Source organism: Artemia sp. Qi Xiang Cuo, chromosome 17, assembly GCF_049724085.1.
Source record: "Artemia sp. Qi Xiang Cuo chromosome 17, ASM4972408v1, whole genome shotgun sequence".
NCBI lineage: Eukaryota > Metazoa > Arthropoda > Branchiopoda > Anostraca > Artemiidae > Artemia > Artemia sp. Qi Xiang Cuo.
Genome location: NC_142810.1, coordinates 6,115,458 through 6,137,989, shown reverse-complemented (window position 1 = coordinate 6,137,989; position 22,532 = coordinate 6,115,458). Strand labels below are relative to the sequence as shown.

The following is a 22,532-nucleotide window of genomic DNA, read 5'->3' as shown; positions in this document are numbered from 1 at the left end:
ACTTTTGATTTGGGATGGGTGGATTTCTTAGCATTTCATAGGTGTGTGTTGTCTAAAATCTATGATTTGGTATTGTTAATTTGCTATTTTTGACTTTTCTGAGCTAGATTTCTTAGCCTTTCATAGGTGTGTGCTGTCAGAAAATTATGATTTGGGATTGGTAGTTTGCTTTTTGGACTTTTCAGAGCTAGGATTCTAAGTCCCTCATAGATGTTTGTTGTCTTAAACCTCTACTTTGTGATGAATAGTTTGTTATTTCGGGCTTTTCTGAGCTAAGGTTTCATAGTATTTCGTAGGTGTGTGTTGTCTGAAACTTATGATTGGGATATGTGGGTTTCTATATTTGACTTTTCTGAGCATGATTTCTTGGTCTTTCGTAGGTGTTTGTTGTCCGAAAATAATATTAGGGAAGATGTAGTTTGCTTCTCGGAATTTTCAGAGTTATGAGTCTTAGTCTCTCATTTGTATTTGATATGTGAAACTGATAGTTTAAGATGATTAGTTTTTTATTTAAGGCTTTTTTAAGCTAAGGTTTCATAGTATTTCGTAGGTGAATGTTGTATGAAACTTATGATTTGGGATATGTAAATTACTATTTCGGGCTTTTCTAAGCTAGATTTCTTAGTCTTTCGTTGGTGTGTGTTGTCTGAAACCTATGATTTGGAACGGGTGGATTGCTATTTTTGACTTTTCTGAGCTGGATTTCTTAGTCTTTTATAGGTATCTGTTGTCTGAAACCTATGATTTGGGATTTGCTATTTTTTACTTTTCTGAGCTAGGTTTCTTATCTTTTAATTGGTGTGTGATGTCATAAAAATCTGATTCGTGAGTTGTATTTTGCTTTTAGGAATTTTCATAGATAGTATTCATAGGCTATCATAGAGGTTTTTTGTTTGAAAAAGGTAGTTTGGGATGCGTAGTTTGCCATTTCAGGCTTTTCTGAACTAAGGTTTCATAGTATTTCGTAGGTGTGTGTTGACTGAAACTCATGATTTGAGGTGTGTAATTTGCTATTTCCGACTTTTCATAACCAGATTTCATAGTCATTCATAGGTATTTGTTGTCTGAAACCTATGATTTGGGATGTGTGGGATTGCTATTTTTTGACTTTTCTGAGCTGGATTTCGTAGCCTTTCATAGGTGTGTGTTGACTGAAACCTACGATTTGGGATGAGTGGTTTGATATTTTTGACTTTTCTGAGTGAGATTTCTTAGCCTTTCATAGGTGTGAGCTTTCAGAAAATTATGATTTGGGAGGTGTAGTTTGCTTTTTGGACTTTTCAGAGCTGGATTTCTTAGTCCCTCATAGGTGTTTGTTGTCTGAAACTTCTAGTTTGGGATGAGTACTTGGCTATTTCAGGCTTTTCTGAGCTAAGATTTCTTAATATTTCGTAGGTGAATGTTGTCTGAAACTTATGATTTGGGATATGTAAATTACTATTTCAGGCTTTTCTGAGTTGGAGTTCTTAGTCTTTAATTGGTATGTGTTTTCTGTAACCTATGTTTTGGGATGGGGGGTTTGCTATTTTGAACTTTTTCGAGCTTGATTTCATACCCTTTCATAGGTGTGTGTTGTCAGAAAGTTATGATTTGGGATGTGTTACTATTTCGTGCTTTTCAGAGCTAGGATTCCTAGTCTCTCATAGACATGTGTTGTCTGAAACCTATAGTTTTGGGATGAATAGTTTGCTATTTTTGACTTTTCAGAGCTGGAGTTTTTAGCCTTTCGTAGGTGTCTGTTGTCTGAAACTTATGATTTGGGATATGTAAATTACTATTTCGGGCTTTTCTGAGCTAGATTTCTTAGTCTTTCGTTGATGTGTGTTGTCTGAAACCTATGATTTGAGATGTGTGGGTTGCTATTTTTTGACTTTTCTGAGCTGGATTTCTTAGCCTTTCATAGGTGTGTGTTGACTGAAACCTATGATTTGTGATGAGTTGTTTGCTATTTTTGACTTGTCTCAGCTAGATTTCTTAGCCTTTCATATGTATGTGTTGTCAGAAAATTATGATTTGGAATCTGTAGTTTGCTTTTTGGACTTTTCAGAGCTATGATTCATAGTCTCTCATAGGCGTTTGATGTCTGAAACTTATAGTTTGGGATGAATGGTTTGCTATTTCTGGCTTTTCTGAGCTAAGGTTTCCTAGTATTTCGTAGGTGAATGTTGTCTGAAACTTATGATTTGGGATATGTAAATTACTATTTCGGGCTTTTCTAAGCTAGGTTTCTTAGTCTTTCGTTGGTGTGTGTGTTGTCTGAAATCTTTGACTTGGGATGGGTTGTTTGCTATTTTTGACTTTTCGGAGCAGGGTTTCTTAGGATTTTATTTATGTCTTTTGTCTGAATTCTAAGATTTGGGATTAGATATTTTTGACTTATCTGAGCTAGATTTCTTATCCTTTCATTGGTTTGTGATGTCATAAAATCATCATTTGGGAAGTGTAGCTTTCTTTTTGGACTTTTCAGAGCTAGGATTCTTAGTCCCTCATAGGTGTTTGTTGTCTGAAAACTATAGTTTGGGATGAGTAGTTTGCTATTTTAGACTTTTCTGAGCTAAGGTTTCTTAGTATTTCGTAGGTGTGTTTTGTCTGAAACTTATGATTTGGGATGTGTAATTTGCTATTTCTGACTTTTCATAATCAGATTTTTTAGTATTTCGTAGGTGTGTGTTGTCTGAAACTTATGATTTGGGTTGTGTGAATTGTTATTTTTTGACTTTTCTGAGCTGGATTTCTTAGCCTTTCGTAGGGGTGTGTTGACTGAAACCTATGATTTGGGATGAGTGGTTTGCTATTTTTGACTTTTCTGAGCTAGGTTTCTTAGCCGTTCATATGTGTGTGCTGTCAGAAAATAATGATTCGGGAGGTTGAGATTGCTTTTCAAAATTTTCAGACCTAAGATTACTACTCTCTCATTGCTTTTTGTTGTCCGAAACTTCTATTTTGGGATGAGTAGTTGGCTATTTCAGGCTTTTGTGAGCTAAGATTTCTTAGTATTTCGTAGGTAAATGTTGTCTGAAACTTATGATTTGGGATATGTAAATTACTATTTCGGGCTTTTCTAAGCTAGATTTCTTGTCTTTCGTTGGTGCGTGTTGTCTGAAACCTATGATTTGGGATGTGTGGGTTGCTATTTTTTGACTTTTCTGAGCTGGATTTCTTAGCCTTTCATAGGTGTGAGTTGACTGAAAACTATGACTTCTGATGAGTGGATTTCTATTTTTGATTTTTCCTACCTGTATTTCATACCCTTTCATAGGTTTGTGCTGTAAGAAAATTATAATTTGTGATTTATAGTTTGCTTTTTGGACTTTTCAGAGCTAGGATTCTTAGTCCCTCATAGGTGTTTGTTGTCTGAAACCTACAGTTTGGGATGAATAGTTGGTTATTTCAGGCTTTTCTGAGCTAAGACTTCTTAGTATTTCGTTGGTGTGTGTTGTCTGAAACTTATGATTTGAGGTATGTAATTTGCTATTTCCGACATGATCAATTCTATTTCCCCAAAATAATATAAAAAATTTCCATTTCAGTTAAGATTTTTCTCAAAGAGATGAAAAAATTTAAAATACTGTTCCAAATTTTTCAAAGAAGATAGAAAAGCTCAAGTTCTCTTCTGAATTTTAACAAAGAACCCAATTCAATTCCAATTTCTCCAGAGAAAATAAAAAGCTTCCACTTCAGTTTTAAGTTCACCAAGACATAAAAAATTTAAAGTTTAGTTCAAATTTTTCTTTTTAAGATAGGAAAAGTTATGCTATGATTTGTGTTTATTTCCTATGAAGATAAATAGTTTCCCTTTAATTTAAAATTTTATTAAATTTAGTTCCAACCTTTATCAAAGAGACGAAAATATTTAAGATACTCTTCCTAATTGTCCAAAGAAGATAGAAAAATTCAAGTTCGCTTTTGAATTTTACCAAAGAACACAATTCAATTCTAATTTCTATAAAAAAAATATGAATCTTTCACTTCAGTTTCAAGTTCACCAAGACATAAAAAATACAAAGTTTAGTTCAAATTATTCCGCAGAAGATATGAAAAGTTATACTATGATTTTGATTATTTTCCATGAAGATAAAAAGTTTCACTTCAATTCCAAATTTTCTTAAATTCAATTCTAACCTATCTCAAAGAGATGAAAAAAATTATAGTTCTGTTCAAAGTACTTTCCAGCAAGTAGAAAAGTTCAACTTCGATTCTGAATTTTCTCAATGAAAATGAAATAAGTTATTGATCAAATCTATTTTCCCAAAATAATATAAAAATTTTCAGATAACACACATCAACGAAAGACTAAGAAATCTAGATCAGAAAAGCCCTAAATAGTAATTTACATATCCCAAATCATAAGTTTCATACATCACACACCTATGAAAGGCTAAGAAATCCAGCTCAGAAAAGTCAAAAATAGCAAACTACTCATCCCAAACTATAGGTTTCAGACAACAAACACCTATGAGGGACTAAGAATCCTAGCTCTGAAAAGTCCAAATAGCAAACTACACATCCCAAATCATAATTTTCTGACAACACACACCTCTGAAAGGCTAAGAAACCTAGCTAATAAAAGCCGGAAATAGCAAATCAACCATCCCAAATCATAAGTTTCAGACAACACACACCTATGAACGGCTAAGAAATCCAGCTCAGAAAAGTCAAAAAGAGTAATCCACCCATCCCAAATCATAGGTTTCTGACAACATTCACCTACGAAAGACTAAGCAATCTAGCTTAGAAAAGCCCGAAATAGTAATTTACATATCCCAAATCATAAGTTTCAGTCAACACATACCTATGAGAAACTAAGAATCCTAGCTCTGAAAAGTCCAAATAGCAAACTAAACATCCCAAATCATAATTTTCTGACAACACACCTATGAAAGGCTAAGAAATCCAGCTCAGAAAAGTCAAAAATAGAAATTTACATATCCTAAATCATAGGTTTGAGACAACACATACCTATGAAAGACTAAGAAACCTAGCTCAGAAAAGTCAAAAATAGCAAACTACTCATCCCAAACTATAGGTTTCAGACACGAAACACCTATGAGGGACTAAGAAATCTAGCTCAGAATAGCCCGAAATAGTTATTTACATATCCCAAATTAAAATTTTCTGACAACATTTACCTACGAAATACTAGGAAACCCTAGCTCATAACAGCCGGAAATGGCAAACTACTCATCCCAAACTAATAGTTTCAGACAACAAACACCTATGAGAGACTAAGAATCCTAGCTCTGAAAAGTCCAAATAGCAAACTACACATCCCAAATCATAATTTTCTGACAACACACACCTATGAAAGGCTAAGAAATCCGACAAAGAAAAGTCAAAAATAGCAAACCACCCATCCCATCATCTTTTAAAATGTCTCTAACTGTTTCGCCGAAATAATTCCCTAAAATAATAATTTGTTCTGAAAAGATATAACAAAGCCTTAAAAAAGTATTAAAATGGGGGCTCGGGAGCCTTTGGGGCGCCGGGGGCCCTTTGGGAGCCCGGAGAACCTTTAAGGACCGGGGGCTTCCTTCGGGGTGGGGGTAGGGGGGATCGAAACCCTTTGGGGTTGGGGTAGAGGACCTCACGACACTGTTCAAATGGAACTTGTGTATTATAACGACCACAGAGTTTGACCCTCAAATCCTCTTCTAAAATCTCTTCAAAAATCATCTTTTAAAATGTTTCTAACTGTTTCGCCAAAATAATTCCATAAAATAATAATTTGTTCTGAAAAGATATAATAAAGCCTTAAAAAAGTATTAAAATGTGGGTTCAGGAGCCTTTGGGTCGCCGGGGGCCCTTTGGGAGCCCGGAGAACCTTTGAGGACCAGGGGCTTCCTTCGGGTTGGGGTGGGGGGATCGGAACCCTTTGGGGTTGTGGTAGGGGACCTCACAACACTGTTCAAATGGAACTTGTGTATTATAACGACCACAGAGTTTCACACTCAAATCCTCTTCTAAAATCTCTTCAAAATCATCTTTTAAAATGTCTCTAACTGTTTCGCCGAAATAATTCCCTAAAATGTCTAAAACTTTTTCGCCCAAATAACCCCTAAACGTAATTTCAGCGTGTTCCTTTGTTTTTGGCATCTCTGAGCTGTCACATTTCAAATTGCTAAGAAACCTGATTCCCGCACTAAAACAATACATTGCTAAGATCAAAACATCCGCTCGGAAACAATTCTCTTGGTAGAACTCCAAAGACATTAATATAGACATTCGCTCAGAAACAATTGTCTTTGGAAACAAAAAATTAATTCCCCTTTCGGGAATCAATAATTCCCCTTTAAAACAATAATTTAAATCCCCTGTCCTATCAAATCAATCAATCAGGACATTGGCTGTCATGTGTGATCTAAAATTTGCCCTGGAAACAATTCTGGTCGAACTCCAAAGACATAAGTTAACTTGACGTCATCTGTCAGACATTAATTAACTTCCCCTGAAACAATTTGATTAATGACTGACAGCACAGGTGTTCCATGTCATTGACCCCATTAACCACGTGTTCTCCCTAATGACTCTATGCCAATATTAGGTGTTAAAAAAAGTTGTAGGTGGCAGCAGGGATGGGCAACAGTGTCAATAGGGGCCTTTCTACTTACCTTATGTTATGTATGTTAACATACAATTGAATTACTGGGACGAACTATTAGGAAGTAAAAGCTGACTAATAACTTTGAATGGTAATTCAATTAAGTGTACTAAGTTTAAACATTATACCTTATTGCTTGCAACTGTTAATAGTTTAACATCATTCAAAGCAGGTCGTTCACGGTGAAAGTGGGAGGATGTCGTAGAGAAAGATTTAAGGGAAAAGGAAACTTCCTGGGGGGGTTTAAAGAGGAGGCTTTGAATAGATTAGCATGTAGGAGGAGCGTGCGTAGCTGTGTTGGCCTCAGGCGGCTTAGAGCTGTGGTGAGTTGTATCACACTGAATCAGTGAATGTGGCTGCTACTGCTGAGAAGATTATCAAACAGTTCGTACTAACGAACTGTAAGTAAGGAGCGACCCTGCTCAATAGTAACCGAAACTAAAAAAATGAAATTTTTATACCAATAGATAATTCAAAAGAATTAGATTTTAATGCTGATTTCAAATACATAACTTTCATCAAGTTTAGTCCTACCCATCAAGAGTTACACGCCTGACAAAATTTGCCTGATTTTGGAAAAATGGGGAAAACACCCTCTAAAAGTTATAGAACCTTAACCACTCCTTAACACCTCGCTCTTTACGCTAAAGTTTTTTTATTGTTTTAAAGAATAGAGTTGTGAAAAAGAGTCAAAATTGAGCATAAAGAGCGAGGCGTTGAGGAGGGGACAACCCCTTTCATATACAGAATAATATCTGTTCGTTTTAAGAGTAGAGGAGGGGGTACCAGTCGTGTCACCCACCCCTGCTGCCACCTACAACTTTTTTTAACACCATATATTGGCACGAGAACCACGTGGTTTATGGTTTTTTGTCAATGTGAATTTGAAAAACAGGAATTTTGTCACATTTATGTATGTTTTCTTGGATGGTTATGTGTGTGGGTCGATTTATTTGATGTTTTTCATGGATGTTTTATGGTTTTTGTCAGTGAGAATTTGAAAAACAGGAACTATGTCACATTTATGGATGTCAACAGCAATTCATGTCTGTTATATGGTTTTCTCAGTGAGAATGAAAAAACATGAATTTTCTCACTTGGAAAAACAGGAATTTTCTCACATTTATGGCTATTTTCATGGATGGTTATGTGTGTTGTTCGATTTATTTGATGTTTTTATGGTTTTCGGATGTCAACATCAAATTATGGATTTTTTATGTTTTTTGTCAATGAGAATTTGAAAAAACAGGGATTTTGTCACTTGGAAAACCATAAACCACGTGGTGCTGTCACGAGTAGCACCTGTGAACTTGATTTACATACTCACTAGGGGACATTATTGATTCACGATGGGGAGAATTATGAAACATTAAGGCTTCTTTAATCTTAGGTCTGAGGGATAAACATTCTTTTAGTCAGAGAGAAAAATTAATATTCCATTTTTAAATAGGGCTTCATTGATCTTTAGTGTCAGGAATTATAAATGAAATCACTTGATATCTTTGAATTATGCAGGAGTCTAAATAGATAAAAATTATATTCTTAAATACGGCTTCACTGAGCTTTAAGTCGGAGAGATAAATTGATATTATAACGAAACCTTTATATTTTAGCTAGGAAAACTTATGAGATGAAGAGATTAATGTAGGAAAGGGTTACCTAGAAATTTGAAATGCGTTAGCGCAGAGATGCCAAACAAAAGGAACACACAGAAATTACGTTTAGGGATTATTTGGGTGAAACGGCTTTATCCATTTTATGGGATTATTTTGGCGAAACAGTTAGAGACATTTTGAAAGAAGATTTTAGGAAAGGTTTTAGAAGAGAATTCGAGGGTGGTCGTTATAATACACAAGTTGTATTTTAACAGTGTTGTGAGGTCCCCTACCCCAACCCCAAAGGGCCCCAATCACCCTACCCCGATCCAAAGGGTTCCAATCCCCGTACCCCAATCCAGAAGAAACCCCCCGGTCCCCAAAGGTTCCCAGGGCTCCCAAAGGGCCCCCGGACTCCCAAAGGCCCTCACCCGGTCCCCAAAGCCCCAAAGGGCCCCGATCCCCCTACCCCGATCCTCAAAGGTCCCCCAGGCTCCCAATTGGCCACCGGACCCCCAAAGGCCCTCCCCGGGTCCTCAAAGGTCCCCCAGGCTCCCAATGGGCCACCGGACCCCCAAAGAGCCACAAAGGGCCCCCCTCCCTCTCCCTCCATCTCCCCCCCTCCTTCCCATCCCATCCCCTCCCCTCCCACCCATCCCCTCCCCCTCCTCCCCCTCCCCTCCTCCCTCCCCTCCCCTCCCCTCCCACCCATCCCCTCCCCCTCCTCCCCCTCCCCTCTTCCCCTCCTCCCCTTCCCTTCCCCATTTTTTAATATTTTTTTGTGCATTGAGACACAGAACGACCCTCCCCCCGGCCCCTCCCCCCCCCAAAAAAAAGGTCCCCCCCGACACCCCAAAGGCCTGATTTTTCAAACTTCATTTTGAATTTCTTTCGTTGAAATGCAAGAGTTGGAATATTTCACTAGTGTTTGGTTGTGGTTTACCTTGTCACAGTTACATTTTCTTAATTTTTCAAAGTTAATTTTGAATTTATTTCTTTGAAATGCAAGATTTTGAATATTTAAGTGGTGTTTGTTAGTTGTCTAAATTGTCACAGTTACATTTTCTTGATTTTTCAAAATTAATTTGAATTTCTTTCGTTGAAATGCAAGAGTTGGAATATTTCAGTAGTGTTTGCTTGTGGGTTACCTTGTCACAGTTACATTTTCTTGATTTTTCAAAGTTCATTTTGAATTTCTTTCTATGAAATGGAAGAGATGGAATATTTCAGTAGTGTTTGGTTATGGTTTACCTTGTCAAAGTTACATTTTCTTGATTTTTCAAAATCATTTTGAATTTCTTTCGTTGAAATGCAAGAGTTGGAATATTTAAGTAGTGTTTGGTTGTCGTTTACCATGTTAAAGTTACATTTTCTTAATTTTTTAAATTTCATTTTGAATTTCTTTCGTTGAAATGAAAGAGTTGGAATATTTCAGTAGTGTTTGGTAGTGGTTTACCTTGTCACAGTTACATTTTCCTGACTTTAAAAAGTTATTTTTGAATTTATATATTTTATATGAAAGAGTTGGATAATTTCAATAGGGTTTTTTTTTGGTTTAACATGTCAAAGTTACATTTTCTTTATTTTTCAAAATTAATTTTGAATTTATTCCGTTGAAATTCAAGAGTTGGAATATTTCAGTAGTGTTTGGATATGTTTTACCATGTCAAAGTTACATTTTCTTGATTTTTGAAAGTTTATTTTAAATTTCTTTCTTTGAAATACAAGAGTTGGAATTTTTCAGTAGTGTTTCTATGTGGTTTACCTTGTCACAGTTACATTTTCTTTATTTTTCAAATTTCATTTTGAATTTCTTTCATTGAAATGCAAGAGTTGGAATATTTCAGTAGTGTATGGTTGTGGTTTACCTTGTCACAGTTACCTGTTCATGATTTTTCAAAGTTCATTGTTAATTTATTTCTTTGAAATGACAGAGTTGTAATATTTCAGTAGTGTGTGGTTGTGGTTTACCTTGTCACAGTTACATTTTCTTGATTTTTCAAAGTTCATTTTGAATTTCTTTCGTTGAAATGCAAGAGTTGGAATATTTCAGTAGCGTTTGGTTGTGGTTTACCTTGTCACAGTTACACTTTCCTGATTTTTCAAAGTTTATTTTTAATTTATTTCTTTGTAATTCTAGAGTTTGAATATTTCTGTATTGTTTTGTTTTTGTTTACCTTTTCTCTTTTAAATTTTATTTATTTTTAAAATTAAATTTTGAATTTATTTAATTTTAATGAAAGAGTTGTAATATTTAATTTTTGTTTGTTTGTGGTTTAACTTGTCACATTTACATTTTCTTTATTTTTCAAAGTTCATTTTTAATTTCTTTCGTTGAAATGCAAGAGTTGGAATATTTCAGTAGTGTATGGATTTGGTATAACTTGTCACAGTTACATTTTATTGATTTTTCACTGTTCATTTTGAATTTCTTTCGTTGAAATGCAAGAGTTGGAATATTTCAGTAGTGTTTGGCTGTGGTTTACCTTGTCACAGTTACATTTTCTTGATTTTTCAAAGTTCATTTTGAATTTCTTTCGTTTAGATTCAAGAGTTTGAATATTTAATTAGTGTTTAGTTGTGGTTTACATTTTTAGAGTTACATTGTCTTAATCAATGTCACAGTTACATTTTCTTGATTGTTCAAAGTTCATTTTGAATTTCTTTCGGTGAAATGCAAGAGTTGGAATATTTCAGTAGTGTTTGTTTGTTGTTTACCTTAACACAGTTAGATTTTCCTGATTTTTCAAATTTTATTTTGAATTTCTTTCGTTGAAAAGCCAGAGCTGAAATATTTCAGTAGGGTTTGGTTGTGTTTTACCTAGTCAATTTTACATTTTCTTGATCTTTCAATGCTCATTTGGATCCTATTTAGTGGAAAATAGATATTTTTACTATTTAAGTTTCTTATGCGTGTTGGGTTAATTTTCACAGGTTCTGTTTATTTATTTTTCAAAGTTCATTTCTTAGTTAGTCACTTTAAATGTAAGAGTTGGAAGATTTCAGTAGTGTTTGGGGATGGTTTACAATATCAAAGTTAAATTTTATTTATTTTTAAAAGTTAATTCTTAATTTCTTTCATTGAAATGCAAGATTTGGAATATTTCAGTAGTGTTTGGTTGTAGTTTACCTTGTCACAGTTACATTTTCTTGATTTTTCAAAGTTCATTTTGAATTTCTTTCGTTGAAATGCAAGAGTTGAAATATTTCAGTAGTGTTTGGTTGTGGTTTACCTTGTCACAGTTAAAATTTCAAGATATTTAAAAGGACATTTGAACTTCTTTATTTGAAATGCTAGAGTTGTACTATTTAAATAGTTTCTGGTTGTGGTTTTCCTTGTGACAGATACATATTCATGATATTTAAAAATTTCATTCTTAATTTATTTAGTCTAAATGAACGAGATGTACTATTTCAGGAGTGTTTTGTTGTGGTTTAAAGTGTCACAGTTCTATTTTAATGATTTTTCAAAGTTAATTTGAATTTCTTTCGTTGAAATGCAGGAGTTGGAAAATTTCAGTAGTGTTAGCTCATGGTTTGCTTTATTACAGTTACATTTCTTTCATTTTTCAAAGTTTATTTTGAAATTCTTTCCTTGAAATTCAAGAGTTGGAATATTTAAGTAGCGTTTGGTTGTGGTTTACCTTGTCAAAGTTACATTTTCTTGATTTTTCAAATTTTATTTTGAATTTATTTCTTTTAAATTCAAGAGTTTGAATCGTTAATTTTTTATTTGCATTTTTTTAAATTTTCAAATTTTAATTTTCTTTTTTCTTAAAATTTATTTTTTAATTTATTTCGTTGAAAAGAAAGTGTTTGAATATTTATGCAGTTTTTGGTTGTGGTTTAACGTGTCACAGTTAAATTTTCTTGATTTTTAAAAGTTCATTTTGAATTTCTTTCGTTGAAAAGAAAGAATTGGAATATTTCAGTAGTGTTTGCTTGTGGTTTACCTTTTAACAGTTACATTTTCTTGATTTTTCAATGTTAATTTGATTTTATTTCGTTTAAATGCAAGAGTTGAAATATTTCAGTAGTGTGTTGTTGTGGTTTACATTGTCACAGTTAAATTTTCTCTATTTTTCTAAGTAAATTTTTAATTAATTTAGTTGAATTACAAGAGTTTGAATATTTCAAAAGTGTTTGGTTGTGGTTTACATTTTCAAATTTAGATTTTCTTGATTTTTAAAATTTAATTTTTAATTTAATTATTTGAAATTAAAGAGTTGGAATAGTTCAGTAGTGTTTGGTCTTGGTTTGCCTTATCACAGTTACATATTCGTGATTTTTCAAAGTTCATTTTGAATTTATTTCTTTGAAATAAAATAGTTGGAATAGTTCAGTAGTGTTTGATTGTGGTTTACATTATCACAGTTACATTTTTTTTATTTTTCAAAGATCATTTAAAATTTCTTTCACTGAAAAGCAAGAGTTGAAATATTTCAGTCGTGTTTGCTTATGGGTTACATTGTCAAATTTACATTTTTGTGATTTTTCAATGTACATTTGAATTTCTTCCGTTGAAATGCAAGAGTTGGAATATTTCAGTATTGTTTGTTTGTGGTTTACCTTGTCACATTTAAAATTTCATGATGGTTCTATGTTCATTTTGAATTTCTTTCGTTGAAATGAAAGAGTTGGAATATTTCAGTAGTGTATGGATTTGGTATAACTTGTCACAGTTACATTTTCTTGATTGTTAAATGTTCATTTTATATTTCTTTCGTTGAAATGCAAGAGTTGGAATATTTCAGGAGTGTTTGGTTGTGGTTTACCTTGTCACATTAACAGTTTTTGGATTTTTCAAAGTTAATTTTGAATTTTATCAGATGAGATTAACGAGTTGTAATATTTCATTAGTCGTTGATTTTTTTTAAAAATTTAACAGTTAAATTTTATTTAAAAATATTTTTTATAAAATAGTTTATATAGTTGAAATTAAAGAGTTGGAATATTTCAGTAGTGTTTGCTTATGGTTTACCTTGTCACAGTTACATTTTCTTGATTTTTCAAAGTTAATTTTGAATTTCTTTCTTTGAAATGCAAGAGATGGATTATTTCAGTAGAGTTTTGTTGTGGTTTAACTTTTCACTGTTATATTTTGTTGATTTTTCATAGTTCATTTTGTTTTTCTTTCGTTGAAATGAAAGAGTTGGACTATTTCTGTAGTGTTTGGTTTTGGTTTACCTTGTCAAAGTTACATTTTCTTTATTTTTAAATTTTCATTTTGAATTTATTTCGTTTAAATGAAAGAGTTGGAATATTTCATTAGTTTTTGGTTGTGTTTTACATTGTCACAGTTACATTTTCTTGATTTTTCAAAGTTCATTTTGAATTTCTTTCATTGAAATGCAAGAATTGGAATATTTCAGTAGTGTTTGGTTGGGGTTTAACTTGTCACAGTTACATTTTCTTGATTTTTTCATTGTTCATTTGAATTTATTTCGTTGAAATGCAAGAGTTTTAATATTTCAGTAGTCTCTGGCTATGGTATAAAAAGTCACACTTACATATTATCTCTATTTTTCAAAGTTCATTTGAATTTCTTTCGTTGAAATGCAAGAGTTGGATTATTTCAGAAGTGTCTGGTTATGGCTTACCTTGTCACAGTTACATTCTCTTGATTTTTCAATGTTCATTTTGAATTTATTTCGTTGATATAAAAGAGTTGGATTATTTCAGAAGTGTTTGGTAGTGGTTTACCATGTCACAGATACATTTTATTTATTTTTATATTTTAATTTTGTATTTCTTTCTTTGAAATGCAAGAATTGGAATATTTCAGTATTGTTTATTAGTTGTTTACCTTGTCACAGTTAGATTTTCGTGATTTTTAAAAGTTCATTTTGGATTTCTTTCATTGAAATGCAAGAGTTTGACTATTTGAGTAGTGTTTGGTTGTGCTTTACGTTGTCACAGTTACATTTTCTTGATTTTTCAATGCTAATTTTGAATTTCTTTCGTTGAAAAGCAAGAGTTGAAATATTTACGTTGCGTGTGGTGTTTTATTACGGTGAAACAGTTGAATGTTGAATATTTTAATATTTAAAATTAAATTTATTTAATGTATATTCAATAGTCGGAAAGTGTAAGATTTGTCTGTTTAGTGGTTTACCTTGTCACAGTTACATTCCAACTCTTGCATTTTTATTACGTTTTTATTAGTTTTTTATAACGTTTTTATAACGTTATAAACGTTTATAACGTTTTTATTAGTTTTATAACGTTTTTATTAGTAATAAATATATGTAACTTACGAATTAACTTACGCAACGAACTTCTGTATTCATATATTTTTAATACGTATATTAGGGTGTTCGCTCCCCAGTCAATGCCTCGCTCTTTACGCTAAAGTTCGAATTATTTTCCAATTCTTTAAAAATTACCCCTTAATTACAAAGGCCGTTAATCAGAATAAATAGCTCTTATGAAAGTATTAAAAAAAAAGTTTAGCGTAAAGAGCGAGGGATTGACTAGGGGGCAAACCCAATCATATATATAATAATTTCTGTTCGTTTTAAGTGTTTATGTTGCTCCTTACTTTCAGTTGAAAAACTTGTTTATTTTTATTTAATTTCTGATCGTTTTTTTTAATAATGCTGGGAAATCGGGTCCCTTCCCCCATGAAAATTTCCTCCAAGGAAAGATCCTTCCACGTAGCCCCCCACCCCCACCTCCACTACCGGAAAAAATCCCCCCTGAAAACGTCTATATACTTCTCAATAACCAATGCTATATGTAAACATTGGGCAAAGTTCATAGCTTGAATCCCTTCCCCCGGGGACTGTGGGGGATTCAGTCATCCTCAAAGACATAGTTATTACTTTTTTTGACCATGCTGAACATAATGGCTATCTCAAAATTTTGATCGGGTTACTTTGGAAAAAAATGAGCGTGGAATGGGGCCTAGCTGCCCTCCAGTTTTTGGGTTACTTAAAAAGGGCACTAGAACTTTTTTTCCGTTCGAATGAGCCCTTCTGCGATATCCTAGGACCACTGGGGCGATACGATCACCCCTGGGAAAAAACATAAAAAAAAAAAAATAAACACGCATCCGTGATCTTTCTTCTTGCAAAAAATGCAAAATTCCACAGTTTTGCAGATAGGAGCTTGAAACCTCTACATATGGGTTCTCTGATACGCTTAATCTGATGGTGGGATTTTTATTAAGGTTTTAAGACTTTTAGAGGGTGTTTCATCCTTTTTTCGAAAATCTGGCAAATTTTCTCAGGCGCTTAACTTTTGACAGGTAGGACTAAACTTGATAAAGCTTATATATTTGAAATCAGCGTAACAATCTGATTCTTTTGATGTATCTATTGGTATCAAATACCGTTTTTTAGAGTTTCGGTTACTATTGAGCCGGGTCGCTCCTTACTTACAGTTCATTACCACGAACTGTTTGATTCGGAAGAGGTTAAAGAATATTGAAAAAAGAAGAGAGAGAAGGAAAAAGTGAAGCAAAATATGGTAAAGGGTTTATCAAATCGGAGAGCCCTTTAAAATTGAATTAATCTCATGGTTTTGATAAAAGAAACAAAGTCGACAAGTATGACAGCAGAAACACGCATCAAAGTGAACCCTACCTGTATTCATAAATATAATGTATACTATTTGGAAAGAGATATAGGGATAGTGATAAAAAAAATGAGAGAGGGGTGCCAGAGGGGTGACAAAACATAGGTGCTGTTTTCACCTATTGGACTGCACCTCAAATTGAATTGATTACTTGGTTTTGAGAAAAAAAAAAAAAAAATCCGTCTTCTCTAGGAATCTCTGAATTACAATTAAAAAGTTTCCCAACATTTTACAAACGAGCTTTTTTCACACCATAGTGCGTTTAATTTAATTACCATTTTGAAAAAATAAAAACAACAACACTAATTGAAAATCTATGCCCCTCCCCCTACTCTTAATTCTTGTAAATTGGCACCCCTGTGTACAAGAGAGGAAAGCTTGTTCAATTGCCATTAACTAAAACTGTTGTCATTGCTCGGTGGTTCCGTTACTGAAGGTTCAAGGAGCCAAAAACATTGGCTTTTTCTATTGTCTAATATCTTACAACTATGATTTATTACAATTACAATTACATTTTAAAATTACAATTACAATTATTATATTACAATTATAATTACAACTATCCCTTATAATTATGCCTTTAAATATTATTATGTTTGCATATATATATATATATATATATATATATATATATATATATATATATATATATATATATATATATATATATATATATATATATATATATATATATATATATATATATATATATATATATATATATATATATATATAACTCCTCCGGCCCTGTTACGCTGTTGTCCTCAAAAACTTACCTGACAGCTTAAATACACCTAGTGCGCGAAAGGAATTTATTGACAAGGTCTGTCCGAACAGCGAGGAAATAAGTGAGCTTCGTAAACTGAAGGGTGACTGGAAACTTGTGGTGAAATCTAAGAAAACTGCTGATATAATTGCCTCAACACTGAAAAGTGATAAATGTGGTGTTACTGCGTCCGTACGCTCACCGAGCTATATTGGTGTACTCAAGCGCGTCCCTGAAGACCTGAATGAGCAGTCATTGCGCGAACTTATCCCCCGTGCTACAAAAGTTATGCAATGTGGATCCTCTCGTGCGTTCAAAGTTTATTTTGAGTCGCGACACGAGCTCGAAATCTTCGTCCGCAACTCCATTAAAGTGCACTACGAAAAACTACCCGCCGAAGTATTCGTGTTCACTCCAAGACGATGCTACTCGTGTCATACAGTCGGTCATTTAGCATCCAAGTGCACCAATCAGCCCAAATGTTCAAGATGTGGATCCGTAGAACATAAATCTGATCGTCTCAATCCCTGTAAACAACTGCTTTTTTGCATAAGCTGCAACACTAGTGGACATTCTTGCTACAGCGTCCGTTGCTCGGCAAATAAACCTGCAAACGCAGACTCAAAAGCTAATAGGCTTGCCCGTGCTACTCAATGAACATTTTATCTTGGAATATGAATGGGAATTTCGCAAAAAGGCACCCAATAGTTTGTGAAATGCTAAAAAGCAATCAAATTGTGTGTATCCAAGAGCACTTTGCTCTTCCTATTTCTGTAGGTCAACTGGACATTTTCCGTGCTAATAACATGTATGTTGTTCCTGCTGTCAGAAAAAAGGACCAAGGAAGGCCCTCCGGGGTCTCGTGACGTATATTAGTAATGATGTTGAATCAAAGTTGTTTTTTTCAACGCAAAACATTCTAGCGGTTCAAGTGTGTAATTTTGTTTTTGTGAACGTATACATGCCAACCGACTATCATGATGACGCATCTCATTCCGAATTTGCGCAAAGTTTACGTAAATTAGCTGAATGTCTTAGCAAAATCCGATTAGAAAGATTGCCTTGTGTAATATTAGGTGATTTTAACTGTCCTATGAGTGCTGAATTTACTGAAACTAATGCGCTTTTTACTGGTGATCGTGAAAGTATGGTACATGGTCTCCTAGATGATACATTTACCATTTTAGAAAAAAACCAAAATTTTACATACATACACAACACAGGAAGTACTTCTAATTTAGACCATGTTATTTGCTCTAAAGACCTAATCCCTACTTCAGTACGGGTGTCTGACACTACTTTTACTTCTGACCATTTTTCAATAGAACTGCAAATCACACCTCCCGCTACACAATCTGAGCATCCACACCAAAATAACGCAGCAAAAACTACAAAAAAATGGACACAAATACGGGATTGGAGTAATGTTAATACGTCGGTTTACACGGAAGTTTCGGATGAAATTTTAGCTAAAATTAAAATCCCATTTGACCTTCTGATCCAGTCACGACAAATTGAACTGAACGAGGCCCGACTTGAACTTGATATATATGCCGCCCAAATTACACACGCTCTTCGCTAAGCTGAGGAAGCTGCTGTTCCCATAAAGAAAATTAAGACCGGTACGCAAGTTTCAGGTTGGTCGCAAAATGCTGGACTAGTTAATGCATGCAACCAGGCAAAATTTTGGCTTTCTGTTTGGAAGGAGTGTGGACGGCCGAGAATGGGGGTTGTAAATGCCGTTAGACTCCTTACAAAAAGAAAGTTTGGAAAAGAATTGGCTCTCCACCAGTCTAATGTAATTGCTAAGTCTTCTGAAGATGCTCTACGAAATCCTGACCTTATATGGAAGACTCTTTCCGAAAGAAAGCCGAATTTTGCTGCATCTTCAATTTCCCTTGAATCTTGGAGAACTTATTACGAACAAGAATTTAAATCCCCTTGTCCGACTCTTAGTGCAAAATACAAGGCAGAGCTGCATAATTTCCTATCAAGCACCGACCGTTCTGACGTTACTGTGTCGGTATCCGAGGTTCAGAACGTGCTCCATCGCATTAAAAAGAAAAAGTCACGTGGTGCTGATGGAATTTCTGCTCTTCATTTAAAAAACCCATCTTCAATGCTCTTTCAGCACCTTGCCCTGCTTTTTCAGATGATTTTTGTGCAAGGTGTGGTTCCCAGTAATTTTTGCATAGGGTCCCTTACCCCTGTGCCAAAAAAGGGGAAACCCCTGGAAGAATGTACGTCTTTTCGACCCATTACTATATCAACAACTTTTTGCAAAATTTTTGAGCTACTTATAATTAAAGAAATAAATGAGAAATGTTACGCACCACCCTCCCAATTTGGCTTTCAACCTGGTCTTGGTTGTGGCCATGCGCTAAGCGTCGTGGCTTCTGTCCGTATTGACGCTGAAAGCTCAGGCGAGTCGGTCGCGATCGGTATTCATGATGTCAAGCGTGCGGTTGATTCCCTTATCCACGACCAAATTATTCTAGAAATGGGAAAGAGAGGCGTCCAACGAGATGTCATAATGCCATTAAAGGACATGTATGAAAACCTCCAGGCACAAATAAAAGTTGTTTCGCCCGAGAAGAATATAAGGAAATTTACCCAACCGTCCCAGTACGAAAAGGCGCCCGGCAAGGTGCTCCTACTTCTGCCCCGGCTTTTAATAACAGTGTTCTTCCAGCACAGGAAAATTACCAAATAACGTGTGTTCTGGATGGTATTGACCTTTCTCTTCTTTGTTATGCGGACGATATTTTAAATATGAGCCGGAATATTGGTGGCATTGAATGCAATTTTGCTATTTTTCAAAAGTAATATGCTGCGATAGGCCTAGAATTTAACGCTGCAAAATCAGAGGTATTACTGTTTAATTGGCCCGAAAACCAAGTCCCGCCTACCATAGACCTTGGACAGACAAGTATTAAGCCAGCAGATCACATCATTTATCTTGGACTACCGATTGGTAAAACGCTGAGACACACACGACAGCTATTAATTCAACATCTCGAAAAGCGTACCGGTTTTGCATACAGCAGATTGGTTGCAACGAAGTTCAGTTTCAACCGGTTTATCCTTGCTCGGCTGTATACTGCACTAGCATTGCCCCATTTTTTATACCTGAGCCCTTTTTGGCGAACATTTCCATGCACCGCTAAACAGAAACTTCGAGCAATATTTTTTAAATATGCTAAGTACCTTTAAGACTCCCCCCTGGACACGTAACACATACCTCATTAATAGGTATAAACTGGCAGATCCCACTCTCATAATTGAAAATTAGATATCCCGTTTTAACAGTAAAATTGGTAACCACCCCTGGCATATTTTACTCAAGCAGTAGTCAAGTGTATAAATGTTTATTATTTCTTGTAATTTTTTTTTTTTTCTCGTTTGTATCCGTTTAAGTATTATTTGTCCCTTTTTTTTTTTTTTTTTTTTTCTTTATCTTTATTGTACTCTGTCTTGTGTTTTTGTAACGACGGGTTATAAATAAATAATAATAATAATATATATATATATATATATATATATATATATATATATATATATATATATATATATATATATATATATATATATATATATATATATATATATATATATATATATATATATATATATATATATATATATATATATATATATATATATAAAAAATATATATATATATATATATATATATATATATATATATATATATATATATATATATATTAAGCATAAACTATCAACTTACTTGAACTGCCTTCCAATTGGTGACAGAGCAGAAAAAGTGAAGAAATAAAGACCGGGGTAGTAGCACACGAATTCGCTTCTATCTGGAAGCCATCCATAGCCGATGTCGGTTACGGTGACGTCGAAGCGGACTTGAGATATGGCATTCCTCGTAAAATCTGAAGCCCTGACAGCGGTAAAAGCCACGACGTCTGGAGCAAGGTCATTTGGGAACTGACCTGGCTGTTGCGGGAACTGGCCTGGTTGTTGAGGGAATTGACCTGCAGGGGAATTGTATTATATATATTTCAATTTACAGTCTTTAAAATTTGTAAATATATTAATATTTTGAATATCATAGCACATTTATTGCTCCTTTATTAAAAACAGGACAGGATTGCAGAAGTTAGTTAATGGGAACGTTCCCAGTCTTCATTTTTGCAAATGTTAAGGGCAATTTCATCCAGGGGAGATAATTCACAAAAATGTACGGGGGGCAAAGTGTATTTCTTAGAGTTAGGGGGATGAATTTGTTGTTTCTTGATTTTTACATTGAAAATAAAAAAAAAGGTATTTTTCAACGAAAATACTAATAAGAACCTCCCACATTGATATGCACGATTTTCCCAAATTCTAAATTTGGTAAAATCGGTAAAATTTCGTAAATTTTTTTGGTAAATTTATGCACTTGGGTTATTGGGGTACTGGTTCACCCAACTATTTTTGGGTTCAATGAACCAAAAAATGTTGAGGGGCAAAAACTCATTGAGACATATCCTTTATATATATATATATATATATATATATATATATATATATATATATATATATATATATATATATATATATATATATATATATATATATATATATATATATATATATATATATATATATATATATATATATATATATATATATATATATATATATATATATATATATATATATATATATATATATATATATATATATATATATATATATATATATATATATATATATATATATATATATATATTGTTCTAAGATCTTATGATTAAGTTATAAATTTTATATTAGAAAAAACTATAGTTAAAAGGATTATTTGATGGATTTCAAATTCTAAATGGGGAACTGTTCGATTCAAAAATATATTCATCCCTCAATTTATACAGAATCAGGTCTACCAATAAGAATTTACTAACATCCCAAGAATCGCTTCTAAATCCTAGGGTTCGGAGAAATGTGCCCTCCGCCCCTCCCTCCTTGATTTTGAAAAATATGTTTTTTGTTCTTTTCATTCAGTAATGCTGTTTTTGGTATTTCCACTGAAAAAATTGGAAAAAACGGCAAAATTGTGCCATCCACTAGATCTTGAAAATTTTGTTTTTCCATTCTAAATTATCGTGAATTGCCACCGCTGGTTTCTTACCACTTTAGCGAGGCATATTTGTAGTTCAAGTTTTTCTTCTTTTTTCTCCGCAGGATTGTTTTTAGTGTTTCGGGTTGGGAGGAAGAAAATTAGTTTATACAGAATTTGGACACTATTTTGTTTTTTGTTTTATTTTTATATATATTTTTTTACATATTAATAGTCTTGATGAAGTTTTTGAATATTTAACCTCTTATTAGATAAATTCAAATGAATTCACTGAAAAAATGTGGATTTTCAGTTTAATATACATATGCTGATAATTTATTCCTTAAAATCTTAATTAATTTTTGATCTCTTAAAGTTATAAAAATGAAAACATTTAAAAAGAAGTTTTTCAATAAATTACAAATTATATTCTTTCTTTTTGAAAGCATAGGGGTTTCGGACTCTACTCATATTAATTTGTACTCGTTTTGAGTTTGAGTCTGTTTTATTTTATTTAAATTTTTGTTTGTTTTGGGGTTCGTTTATTTATTGATGCTGATTTGTGGTAGTTATATGCTTGGTAGATTATTTGATTCTATTTTTAATCATTTTTGGTTTAATGAAGCTCTTTACTTTTATTTTGAAAAACTTATTTTCTATAAAAAGTTTTTTTAAATTAATTTCTGTTCGTTTTATATTGAAATAGTCTTTTTCAGGGAAAAAGAATGAGCCTCTTGTAAAGTTAAACAACCATCCCTTCCATAAAAAACTTTAAATACACCCTGTGCATAACTTACAACCCTTGCCCGTAATATCTGGGTTTTTTTTTAACCCCAAGGCCTTGTTATATGATATTTAGACTATTTTGAATAGAAGGGCTATCTCAAAATTTCTATCAGATGCATTTCGGGACAATACGACGTGTGT

The 22,532-nt window shown here is 33.4% G+C and overlaps 1 protein-coding gene across 1 annotated transcript in view; it reads right to left on the bottom strand.

Moving 5' to 3' along the window:
* The window catches only part of LOC148941841 (uncharacterized), a 65,901-nt gene that overhangs the window by 11,643 nt on the left and 31,726 nt on the right, over positions 1-22,532 (bottom strand). Inside the window, exon 3 of the mRNA XM_089103721.1 lies at positions 20,286-20,544. Within this exon, the coding sequence (XP_088959847.1) occupies positions 20,286-20,544 (259 nt within the window). The remainder of the gene's footprint in view (positions 1-20,285; positions 20,545-22,532) is intronic.